At 41.7% G+C, this 13,458-nt stretch overlaps 1 protein-coding gene across 6 annotated transcripts in view; it reads right to left on the reverse strand.

Moving 5' to 3' along the window:
- Nucleotides 1-10,119, reverse strand: part of LUC7L3 (LUC7 like 3 pre-mRNA splicing factor) — a 29,447-nt gene extending 19,328 nt beyond the window's left edge. For 5 of the 6 annotated variants that reach the window (XM_067547468.1, XM_067547469.1, XM_067547467.1 and 2 more), the window contains exons 1-2: nt 9,947-10,118; nt 2,125-2,191 (exon numbers count right to left, since the gene is read on the reverse strand). In XM_067547468.1, the coding sequence (XP_067403569.1) occupies nt 2,125-2,191; nt 9,947-10,045 (166 nt within the window). In that variant the 5' untranslated portion in view covers nt 10,046-10,118. Of the gene's footprint in view, nt 1-2,124; nt 2,192-9,946 lie in introns of all 6 variants that reach the window. The other variant, XM_067547473.1, reaches the window with a different exon arrangement.
- Nucleotides 10,120-13,458: the final 3,339 nt, after the last annotated feature.

Here is a 13,458-nt window from a genome sequence, read left to right on the forward strand (position 1 = left end):
TGGATAAGCAGTTTCACAGGAGACACTGAGGGATTGCCACATCAGAATATCCCATAGTTTAGTGGTTAGGGCATTCACCTGAGAAGTGGCATATCCCTGTTCAAACACCTTCTCCCACTCAGGCGAAGGGCGGACTTGAAGCAAGGGTCTCCCACATTCCAGGTAAGCGTTCTATCCGTTGGGCTAGAAGTATGAAGGAGGTCTTCTTGACAGAGGGTTTGCAGCTGAGAATTCCATGCAGAGGCAGGCATCTCTTTTTAGCCCGGACCAAGTCGCAGAACTCACCGAGATGGGTGAGGCTTACGACACACCCTTTGCCTTGGCATCTCCTATTGGTTAGCCTGGGGGTAGAGGGAAGATGCCTAACATCCTGACTTTTGTCAATTCCATTCTGAGACGCCTATCCCCCGATTCATTGTATAGGGAGCCTACGTGCTTAACTCGGGCTTTTGTGAATTCAAGTGATTTTCTAGGAGCATAAAAGTTAGGCATGGTGATGCTCATCATTGCCATGCCTAAGTTTCTTTGTGAATCTAGCCCTTTGTGTCTAATTACATTAATCACTGTATGTTATCAAACCAGTCAGCCCCATGATACAGGAAACATTTCTGAAGAATCTTAGGAAAGCATAATGATGAAGTTGATGCATTTTTATGAAGCTCTGTGTAAGCTGGCCTTCTGTACCTGAATTTTCACTCATTTGTTTGGAATTTGGCTTTTTAAACTTATCTTAAAAAATACAAAAATGCTGTAACATTTCTCAGACTAACAAAAGAAGAAATAAGAATTTTGTAACACATGTAAACTGTAATGGAAATTCACTGAATCTCCAGCACAAAATAAAAGCATGTTTCAAAACGAAGTTTTCAAAAATATACTGGTAGGATTATATAATAGTCTAGTTCTCTTAAGCGCTGAAAAAAGGCTAGGTTTATTTTCATTTGAGTAATTTGTGGTCTCCAAAAATCTGGTCAGATGTAGAACTTTATAATAAAGCACTGGCTGATTCAAAGAGTTTGATTTTAAGTTTAGAATCAGAAGAACAAAGGCAGCTAAGGGTTCCTGCTAAAGCAATGGTTCTTAACCTGCAGCCAATGGGCCATTTGTGGACTAATCAGCACATTGCTGCAGCCCATGTGACATCCTCAGAGCCACATAGGTGGTGTGTGGATGCAGTTCACATAACACTTAGAGAGCTGTGTATGTGGCCACAATGGTAACTAGGTTGAGAACCACTGATCTAAAGCTTCATACACACAGGAAGGTTTTACTGTTATATTGATAGCCCCCCTAATGTGGATACTTTTATTCTGGTCTAAGAATGTTTTTTCAGTTTAGCTTAACCTCCTTTCCAATCAACATAACCTAAACCAAAAAAAAAAAAAGAAAATAAAAGACACTCTTACATGAGAATAATAGTATTCCACTTGTGGAGTTTTAGGTTATACTTGGGGGGGAGGAGAAGTGGGGTCATAAGACGAGGTACATACACACACACGTACACATCCTACCTTTCCTGTGTAAACACAGCTTAATTTTATATTAGTTGTGGAAAAAGGGTTATGGAGCAGGTGTTAAGAAAAATCTTCTGATGTGTTGTGGCCGTTACTGGAGGTTTGCAACCATGGTAGCCCATTCTGTATGATCCTCTGCTAATCTCTTGGTGGATGAATAGTCCTTTTGATCTACCCAGGATACCGCATCATCCATCCAAGATCATCTTTTTCTGACTGTTCTTCTGCCACCAACTTTACTTTCCAGTGCCCATAAACACGCACTGCCTGCTAAACTTCTTAAGATGTGCCCTGCAAATCGAATCTTTCTTTTCATAAGATCACTGACTAGCTTTTGCTGAGTTCCACTAATCTCCAATACTTTTTCACTGATTATGCAATCTATCCATATCATATCAATATTGCTATTGCTGAAATCAAATTACTGACAAACCTGAAAAAAATCATTTTACCATGTGTTGACAGAGTATACACTTAAGAAAATGAATATCCCATGTCAGACAAAAAAGGTCAGTGGTAACTACTAATCTGGAAGCAAGAGGGGTTATCAGATGACATCTTAAATATCATTTTAACAACAGTGAATGAACTCCCCCAAACGAACACTTACCTAAGTCAGAACGGGTATTTGTAAATAATTCAGCTGGACAAAACCCACAAAGGTAGTATTTACACACCTAAAAGAGAGAAAAAAAAATTAACTATTTTTCTTCTTATTTGGCACTAATTTTAATCAATCACTTCACATGTTCATTCTAATGTAAAAAGTGAAACTTCCTTCTGTACTTATTTCTGTGCAGTCTATAAAGATTCTGGGAACACAGAATATACTTAAAGACCTGTGCTACGTGGTTGCAACAGAGACAAGACGACATGCCTTCCTGACTACCTCATGCATATAGATAAATCCTCATTTCCACTGCAATATAGTGTGTTACTCTATATTGTGTTAAATCGCATGTTTCTGCATCCCTAAAAGCTGTCATCTGGTTATAGCCCCTGAGGAACAACTATATAGAGACTGATGTTTCCCAAAGGGACACAACCTGGTTGGATAACAAAAAAATTCAGGAATGTCAAGGACTGGGATATTTTGGGATGTGCGAAGGCCTAGAAGGAGAAATAAAGAGTTTGTGCCATTGGAGCAACAAAGCTAATTCTTAGCTCATCTGTGTAGGATCTCTGTTCAGCTCACATTCATTCACCACCATTGGTTTGGGGAATCAAAGACTAACTGGGATTCAAACCAAGTTTGAATGATTGAATCAATGATTTAAAAGACAAAAAAGCCCAGATCTTTCTTGACATCAGATTTTTTTTTTTTTTGGTATTTCTTCCTCAGCTATGTGAGCATCTGTATTTAAATGTTCTGACTGCAGTAATAACCATGTACTCAGTGCTGTACAAAAAAAAAGAAGCTAACTCTTTCCCTTCCCTGACTTGGGAGAGTGAAGTAAAGAGTCATATCTCCCAACCTGAAAAGATTTCAAGAGATGAACATGTGACTTGCATTTCTAAAATCAGATGAGATCTCCAAAGCAGGTAATTCTGATTGTCACACCTTTATAAAAGTTACCACTAGAGACTGGTATAGAAGAAAAAAAAATCACTACTTCCATTAGTATCAAGCAAATATTGAAATACATGGACTCCTTCAGCAAGTGGTTTGACGAACACTTGAGTGAAGAAAAATCACGCAGTATGGCTGAATGAAGAGGAGGAATTTGTTTAGAATCATCAGGCAGCTAACTCCCCCCCCCAAAGATTTATGATATTCTAGTGGCCTCCTTATGAAAAATGTTTATGCATTAAACCAATTGGTTCTTTATCTTTTCCCTCCACAAAGCAAAACTGAGTGCAAGAGAAATTCTAAGGTAGGCTACCAGATACAAAATCTGGATCCGGATTATCAGAAGTGATAGAGACTAGAAGCAGGTTCATGCACTTCTAACAGGGACACCAAACAAAACATAAACTGGCTGAAACTTTCACCACTAGAAATCTTGAATGAATATATTAATTAACCACTTCCCCGCCTTAACAAAGATAAACTGCATTTCAGTGTTACCCTGAAGTAGACGCAGTGGATTTATAGCCATTTGTGAACGGCGCTTAATTAATTTTTTCTTCCACGCTATCGATTAGGAGGCAATTGGACATAATCCAATCCTTCTCCCTTTCTTCTCAGAAGAATGGAACATTTGCAGTTTTAGCATAAAACAGCTTTAGAGAGACAAGGTGGGTGAGGTAACATTTTATTGGACCAACTTCTGTTGGTGAGAGAGACAAGCTCGCAAGCTACTCAGAGCTCTTCTTCAGTCTGGTTTTTCCAAGCTCTTCCCTCCAAGACAAGCTTCGCTTCAATATTGTCTGGGATCGAGTATAAAAGTCAGTGGTTTCCAAACTGCAATTCAGACTACCAGAGAGTTGGCTGAACATATGGTGCTGCCCCTCCTCCAACTAGATTAAATGAAACTCAAAATACATTTCTCCCCTAATATTGCTTTTTCACATAAGCAACTGATATAGTTGCCACAACAGCGGTATTTAATTGCCAGTGGAAGAAGGGTTGATCTATTCAATCATAAATGGAAGAAGAGTTGGTCCCCAAATATCTCTATTAAGTGGTATACATCTCACTGTTAAGATGATTTTCCTTTCCTCCTAAGGTCGGGTTTTGAAGATTCAAATAGTCCAAAATTTAGATTTTGTTTTAACGATGTCCCTTTAACTAATAAAAATTAGTGTTTATAGGGTCAGCATGGAAGACCCCAAAAGTCTCTTACAGTCATACTATTTGGGTTCCCCTTGCACCACTGCTAGTGCCATGACTGAGGAGTCTAGAATATCAAAATCAGAGAGCTACTTCTTACACTGTAGGGCTGTATTACAGATTTAAGAGTCACCATACAATTATAAAGATAGTATGATGCTATTAAGCAATCTTTTACAATGATAGCAAAACTGTACTCGCTAATTGTACTTCCTCTCAGGGCCACACAGAGCAGAAAGAAAGAAACCCAACTCTATAGTAAGCCATTCCGAATGCAAATACTACTACTGATGCTGTGGTTCTGCACCAGTCAAAACTGAAGGTACTCAACTTATTTTTTCTGTCTGCTTGCAAACCTGAATTGTTGATGCACTGCTACATGACTCCATTACCTAGCAATGTGGAGTCAAAATGAAAATAGCATCAGAGTTCCCCTCCATTCTTTCAATTTCAGTTTTCAAATTCTTTTCTTTAATACTCCTCCCCAATGTCAAAATACCTATATTTAATTCATAATGAAACATTAAGATTTATTTATAATTCCTTTCATTCTTGGGATACAGACTATTATCTTGCCCTCATCTCAGACTTTCCCTTAAATCTTCAGCAACAGACTTTGCTATATGCATCTATTGTGCACATAGCAAGAGAGAAAGTACAGACTGTCTAGTTCTCCTAACACGTGCTTTTTTTTTTTTCCATGATATGCAGCAACTAACTGGAATAAGAGCTTATGAGAATTCTTAACTATGTTGGGCCCTTTTCCTGGAAAACTGAGGTATTAGCAATTATTTGTGGTTATGGCATATCATAGTAACAGAGTTTTAAACACAGCCTAGGAAATTCCTTTACTCCAAAAGTTGTGTGACAGTGTTTTGATAGCAATGTATTTAATTAGTACTTATTCAATTGCCTTCCAATTTTTTACTGTTACAACATGTGAACCTTCAAAAGTCCCCCAAAGGTCCAATGAGCTGCTGAATTCTCTCTCACTCTGAAGTCTCACATTTCAATAGACTATAGAATGGCAGAGTGCCACAAAGAAATACTTAACACTTTACATCCATTTATCTCAAACCTGTTCAGAAATATTAATCCTTTGAACACCATCTATGAGGTAGGCAAGTATTACTCCCCATTTTACAGATGAGAAAACTGAGGCATAGAGAAATTAAGTAACTCACCCATTGCTCCCACAGCAGTTTAAAGGCTTGTCTACACAGAGAAATTAAATTTATTGGCAGAACTATACCAGGATAGCTCCCCGCATAGACATTTATTCCAGAGTAAGAGTGTCCACATGGGGCCATACCCACAATTATAAACAAAGTAAAACTACAGTGGTACAATTATACCGGTACAGTTCTGCTGGTAAATTTTCCCATGTAGACAAGCTCTAAATGGCAGGGCTCAGAAGAAAACCCAGTAACTTGCACGTTTCTACTCCAAACACTAAAAAAAAAAATCTCATATGGGGGAGTACCACGGTGATCTTAAATGTTCATGTAGGTCAGAGAGGGAATTGTTTCAAAGAATCTTATCTAAAATAAAATCCTTACCAACCCTAGCAATATCAAAATTCTATCACTTACAAATAACTCAATATCTCCCCCTTGGAAGGACAAAGGACAGAGGATTAAAATCTGTGGTTTCAAGGGTTCTAAATGCATCAAACCTATTTAGATCCTAAAACATCCCGCTTTAGCCACTAAGAAACAAAATAAATTTAATGTTTATAAGCAGCCAATCCTTTTATCTAAACTAAACTAGGTTTTCAGTATACAGAGAATTTATAGTTCAGTCATGTGAGAAGGCTTGTTCTCTCAGTCACTATTACCCATATTTATCTGGCCATGTCCGTCTCCACATTGACTCCCCTCCCTCCCCAAACTGCTATATTTTCCTTGGGGAACAGCACCTCATTAGAATGATGTGCAACATTTTATTCACACTCAAGAATCACAGGTTTGCGTAGCTCTAGAGCAGAAGTTCCCAAACTTTTATTTTTTTTGGCTGAGCAAGCTTTGGGAGCTTGATGTCCTCTATGTTCGCCCAAAGCCCAGGTGAGCATGACAAGGCCATTACAGGGAGGCCTGGAAAGCAAGCCCTCCATAGGGAAGAGGCTGGAGATCAACACTGCATGCCAGGTTTTCTCATTTTATTTTGTTTTTTAACATAGGGCTCTCTAACCAGCACGAGTCAGGTCCTTGCACCTCACTGATATTCTGGCTGTGTCCCTTCCCAAAAAAGGTGTAACCCCCAATTTGAAAACCTCTACTCCAGAGACATGTTTTGTAATCCAGTTCCATAATCTCACCAGAAAGTGTCAATTACAAATATGCTTAGTATTTTTTGTTACCCTGACTTCATGGGAAGATCTACAGAAATAAAAATCAATTCTGATTCAATGGCTACACAACAGAAAATTCAATTTTACAATTAGAACAGAAAGGAGGATTTTCTTAAATGCTGCCTAGGTTAAGATGAAAATGCCTTAAAATATTTAAGTTCTCATTGAGTTCATCTCACATTACAAAATAAAAAACTGTTAGTCTTAAACATAGAACTGACCTTGTCTCCTGCTATTTTGAAATATACTATATAGGGCAACAGGAATATTGACGTTTTACATCACTGTGCGCTTTATTCTTGTCAAAATTAAAATAAAAACCATAAGACTGTCTGATAAAAACACAGAAGAGGTGAAATCTCTCCTTGAAATGTTTGAAGATAAGCATGTTTTCCACGGGAGTTTCAAAGCAATATCCAATTACCACACACAATTCAGTTCTTACTGCATTACATCAACATAGTCTGAACAAATTATAAAAAAGTAAGACATAAAAATGAGTAACTTTATGAGCACTATCATCACAGTGTTTAATATTTTGTATCATAAGGTTTTCAGTTTGTTCTGAAGTACTAAAACCCACATACTTTATAATTTTTCCAACTCCAGTGAAAACACACCCATTCCAAAATGCTAATAGCAGCCTATGCTTCAGGCATGGTTCTTTTCATCCTCTTCATACCAAAAACCAAAGTACTCTTGACAATTAAAGAATAATGGTTCTAAACTACCAGAAGACAAGAGTACATTATCTACTGACAATCTGATTGTTTTTTCACTAAGTTGGCATATGTGAAAAATCATCCTTATAATTGGAGCCTTGTTTTAACCATACCTGAACTATGGGGAAATGCTTCAACTACAGAATATTGAAATCCGTTGTTGTAAATGTACTACTACTCTTGAACTACATAATGCCTTTCATCTAGATAAGAGTCCAAAGCTCTTTATTTGTTTTCACAATTAATAAAGTTCATAAATGCAAGAGAATTTGTAGGCATTGTTAATGCCACACAGCTAAAATTTAAAAAACAAGAAACACAAAATTACAGGATTCTACAGCGATATTAATGCTGCTAAGTCGCACAAGGAATATTAACTGCATTTCCTGATTTTTTTTCTTTGAACTATGCAGCATTAGACTAGCATAGGAAAACAAACTAAAGAACACCCTTGTAAAAGAAATAAGAGAAATTATATGGGTAGGCACCTTCCTGGAGGCACAGCTATGTTTCTGATAAGTACACCACAAGTGACTACAAAGCATGCACTCCTTAGTGTGTTGCTGAAAAGAACTGCTCAAATGCTTCTATGAAAACAGGAAGGAAGCAGGTTCTACACGTGTTCCTTACTAGACTGAAAAGTCTCAAACAGTAGTTTGTAAATCATAGAATAGTAGGACTGGAAGGAACCTCAAAAGATCTTCTAGTCCAGTCCCTGAACTTCCCACTGGCCAGGGGACCGGCAGCAGACCCCCACTTAACAATATAAGCTGTAGCAGCCCAAGAGCTGATCTCCAAGGCCTTGTCTACATAGCAAAAGACATATACAGTATGCTTTCCAATAGCACTAGCTTAATTCGAGTGAAAGTTCCCCTTACTTGATTACACACACACACACAAAAGCAAAGCAAAAAACACCCTCCCTCTTCTCAGAACACCTCTTTTACCTGCATAGACATGGCCCAATTTATCTATTTGAAATTTCCAGGATCTACTGGCACCAATGCATTCAGAGCTCAAAATCAAAAGGAAATTTTGAACTAAAGGCCTAACTGAATTACATGTTAAAAATGAAAAGCATGCACACTTCCTGAGTTGTGAATCTCTCCTGTAGTATGTACCTCTAGATTTAACATTTTGTACAAGCAATTTGTAATGGATATACACTTTTCTAAATCAAAACCAATTTTCCATACCAAGATATTAGTACCTACTGAGGCCCATTTTACATGAGAAGTTTCACGACTGAGACTTTTGTTGTTGAAATATCCTTCTCAATGTCTGGCTAGACTATTTTAAAATGGGAACATCCCATTTCCCAGTCTCACAATTCAGATATGACTAAAGAAATTCACAAACATTTCTCCCTTTAATTTGAATTTTTTTTCCAGGAAATTATTAATTGGGAACACTACTGTTTAAACAATTTTATATCCTTAACCACAGCATCCTCTACCAAGCAAACAATATATGAATTGCTTTGTCTACCAAAGTGTCAGTGTTGTGATCCACCCATTAAATCCCAACCTACAAAAATAAAAACCCTATCTCGAGCAAGTTTTCACCCCAAAAGGGGAGACGTGCCAGAGACTCCATGAAATTCTCTAGGAACTTTGCTATTGATTTTATGAAACCAGAGCTCAGATAGGAACATGATGAGTGACAGTAAAAAAACAGAGTGAAACAAGAAAGTGTCTGGGAGGGGGAAAAAAATAACCCTCTTCTGAGCAGTTTAGTTCAGGAAATTAATGTCACAGTCACACATAAAGGAAACATTAAAGCATATTGCTCAATAGTAACAGTATTTTAAATGGAAAATCCAAAAGTTCCAAGACATTTTGATTTACGGAAATAAAACGGTCACTTTAGCAAAATCTTCATTCCCAAAGAATCTCAAGTTCTTCATTATACTGTGCTCTTTAGCTAGTGGGCATATCCCTCTATACTATTCCTCTCCCACCCCATCACAACCAAGCAGCTGTAAGACATACCCAGAGACTTCCTCCTCCTTCTCCTCAAACTTTTCCTTCCCTTGGAGGCAGAACAACTCTCTCCCATAAGGCGCTAAAGACTCTCACCATCCTTCCCACCCCCTCCACCCCAACCCACTCCTTCTTCTTAACTAGCTAATGCTTCACCAGCACAAATCGCCTCAGGCGCTAAGTTCCAAGCAGAACCACCGAGAGAGCAGCCCCCCATCCAGGCAGTGGCTGACCCTTTTCCCATCCTCCTCACCGTCAGGCTCCTACGGATCCTCTCCCACCCTGCCCCCAGGCTGCTCCTCACAGCGGCGCCCGGCCCCCATCCAAGCACAGCCAGGCCCTCCATTAACCCCTCTCCCCCCATTTCCCTTCCAAACCTCCAGCCTGCGCCTCATCCGCAGGGCCACGAAGGCCCCAGCCTACTCCTCCCAGCCAGAGCCATGCAGCAAGCCCCCTCCTCCCTGCGGCCATAACCCTCACCACGGGCTGGCGGAGGACCCGGCCGGCGGGGCCCCTTAGGGCCTCCGCGGCGCGTGTGGGTGACTACGACAAAACCAGGCCTCCGGGGCCGGGAGTGGGGGGAGGAGCGGCTCCGTAACACTCACGCTCTCGTGGTCCCACCGCACGTTGCTGCGCTTCTCATCGGGGGCCAGGTTCCTGTCCCGGCCCATGAGCTCGTCCAGGAGCTGGGCGGCCGAAATCATCGTGTCCTCCTGCCCGACTGGCCCCTCGCCAAGCGCCGCCGCCGCCGCCGCCGCCGCCGCCTCCTTCACCCGCCGCCGACCGCTCGTACTATTCTCAGGGACTGGAGTGACAGAGACAAAATGGCGGCGCGCCGGCGCCGCTCCTCGCCCTTCCCACAATGCACTGCGCGCTAACCGCCTCTGGGGCCTGTCAGGGCTTTGAGCGTCTCACACAGGCCGCATCGTGCCCCCATCGCAGGCCCTGGTCTGCGCCCTGCTTCCTGGCGTGCGGTGCTGCCTCTGTGACGAGGGCCCGCGCTCTCTCTCTCACGCACCCCGATGCTGAGGGACGGGGAGGAGGGGGGCAGTAAATGTGTTCAGAGCCCACGCAGCGGGCAGAGAGGCTCTGGTGCTGCTGCGCTGCGTCTGAGAGCGGCCACCTCTTCCGCCCCCGGGGGGGGCTTCGACAGCGAGGTGGCCACTGTGTGAGCGGGGGGGAAGAAGGCACAGGGGACGTCTGTATCTTTGGTGGAGCTAGTCGATGCCAAGCCTGCATCCCCCATCTGGGGAGCGGGGGCTTACTCAGCTAGGTACCAGTGCCTGAGCCTTGTCTCCACAGGCCTGCTCTGTGCTAGGAATTTACATCAGCATAGCTATGTCGCTCAGGGGTGTGAAAATCCCCTCTCCCCCACCAAGAGACACAGCTATATCGACCACCCCTGTGTAGTCAGTGGTAGGGTGACAGCATTGACCTAGATACCGCCTCTCAGGTCTGGTCTACACTACAGACTTACATCGGTATAGCTACATCACTCGGGTGTGAAAAATCCACACCCCTGAGCAACATAGTTTTACCAGCCTAACTCCCAGTGTGGCCAGCACTATGTTGGCCGGAGAGCTTCTTCTGTCGACATAGCTACTGCCTCTCGGGGAGGTGGATTAACTATGCTGACAGGAGAGCTCTCTCCCATTGGCATAGAAAGCCATTAAAGCGCTACAATGGCGCAGTTGTGCCGATGCAGCATTTTAAGTATAGACCTGCTATTAGAGAGGTGAATTATACATGCTGGGAGAACCCCTCCCATCGGTGTAAGTAGTGTCTGCACTGAAGCAGCATTTTCAGTGGAGACGTACCCTCACTGGCCTTGACGTCAAGTCAGACCTGGTTTTGCAGCAAAGGCACAGCCACAGTGTTGAGAGACATCATGGCAACACAGCAACTTGGCATCCCTGAGGTACACAAAAACAAGACATCCTTGAGCTGGGTTTGGGAAGGGGAGCACAGAACGAGGGGAAGGAGCAGGCCCCACTGGTGAAGGAACAACTGCCCCCGAGTGAGTGATGGGCACTGGGGAGATGCTGCCGTGAGCTCTTTTTTCTGCTCTCAGTGGCTTGTTAGTCAGGTAGGAAGTAGCAGCTGCCGCTTAGGGGCTCCTCACTGGGGAGCCAGCAGAGCAGCCAGGAGGGAGAAGGAGTCGCATTCACATGGAGAAGGAGGCAGATGGGCCCCCCCAGAGTCAGCCTGAGAGGTGACTCAGCTGACAACACCCAAGTGGCAACCCGAAACAGAAAACCGTGAAGAGAGGTATCACTGCAGCGCAGTGAGGCGCCATGGCCTCATGAGCGGTCAATGGGCCACAGTGACATGGCACAGTATTGAGCGATATCACTGGTGTCAGATGTCATTGTGTCCTAGAGACATCCATCACTAGGATGTTTATTATTTATAATTATTATATTGATTATTGCTGCATATGTTAATGTAGATTGAATCAGGAAGAGGTGCTTTCATCACCACAACCAAGGAGGAAAGGGGAGATGTGGAGGGAGTGCACTGCACAAAAATCAGGAGAGAAGGAGATGGTCCCCTCTAGTTTTAGGAAAGGAGGGGGGGGGGGCTGTGCTGTCCTGTCCCCAACTTCTTTAACCACTGGTCTGACCCTGCCCTCAGAGCCACATTAATGCTGCCTTATGCAATAGGAAAATTGGGGCCATAATGGCTTTGGAAAAACTCACAGGTAACTTCACTCATGTAAACTATCTCATTGATTGCAGAGCCTGGCATAATTCTACAAACATTGGATGGTATCAAGTACTGTATGTCCTAGAGTGTAATAGAAATTTGCTCAGATATTTTAAACTTTTTCAATTATTTTTTGTTTTGATTTGCTTTTAAAATTTCCATACCAGTGTTTGGAATCCAAACATTGCAGCCTGATGCTAATGCATGAGAACCGGAAAGTGACACTGAGCAACAAAAAGTAAAAATAACTGTAATATATTTTAATTTTTCAAGTTGGATGAAGTGCAAAAAGTAAACATAATAAATGATGTAATGTGAGATACACTGTTACTATTATTTAATTAAATCTAAAATATTGGGTCTGATTCTGCTTTTACGCTACTATAAGTCAGGAGCACCTCCTGTGAAGTCAGTGTACTCACTTACAATATAAACTTTATGTAAGATTATAAGAATTAAATCCATTACTCATAAGAGGTAAAAAAAATTAAACAAGATTTTTACCTGGATTGTCTCCATGTTCTGTAAAAAAGGTGGCCTTACTGATTTAATTAATAAGGAGTTACATAAATTGATGGGATGAATCACTTGATGCTTACCTGGTCTGTTTATTTCATCTGAAGCACCTGGCATTGGCCACTCTCAGAAGACAGGATACTAGGCTAGATGGACCATTGGTCTGACCCGGATGGCCATTCTTATGTTCTTAGAATTACATCAGTGGATCCCCCTGCACTTGCACAAAACACTACTGAAGTCTCTGGGGCTGTGTGCAGGCCCAGGGGTCTGTCCCTACAGTTCTCCTTTCAGGATGAGGACCATAGATGCTTTATTATTACACTATAAGACACTACCAAACAAGTTGGTTTAAATAGCTCTAAGTAATTGTTACAATTATTTAATTACTTATTTGAGTAATACTAACGTTGAGATCCTATTACTTCAGTGAAACTATTTGCATGAGTAAGAATTAGGCCATTAAATCTTTACTAGACTATAGAGTATTTTAGATTTAGGGCCAGATTCTGGACCCCAATACAGCCTCTCTGTGCTACTCCTGTGGCCCAAAATGGCTTTAACAGTACTCTAGCTCAGCGTAGCTGTTGTGAATTTTCCCAGCATGCAGGACTCCACAGATGCCATGTTATAGCTGGTGTAGGTCATCTGGGCCCGAAGATAGAGTCCTAAGTGTGTATTTTTACTTGTATTCTATAATAAGATAGTTGTGAAATCAATAGTGTTTGCCTCACCCAGATCTTTCACCATTTGACTTAGAATGCATAAAGAATATCAGCACAATATTTAAAACAATGCGACTTGGTGGAATCAATTGTGGCCCCCAATCCTACAAATTATTCTGCTGGGTGGATCCCTGTTCCCATATGGAGACTTCACACTGCTTGATTTCAGT

Source organism: Emydura macquarii, unplaced genomic scaffold, assembly GCF_026122565.2.
Source record: "Emydura macquarii macquarii isolate MOO-44397 ecotype Brisbane River unplaced genomic scaffold, CSIRO-AGI_Emac_v2 contig_1230, whole genome shotgun sequence".
Classification (NCBI taxonomy): domain Eukaryota; kingdom Metazoa; phylum Chordata; order Testudines; family Chelidae; genus Emydura; species Emydura macquarii.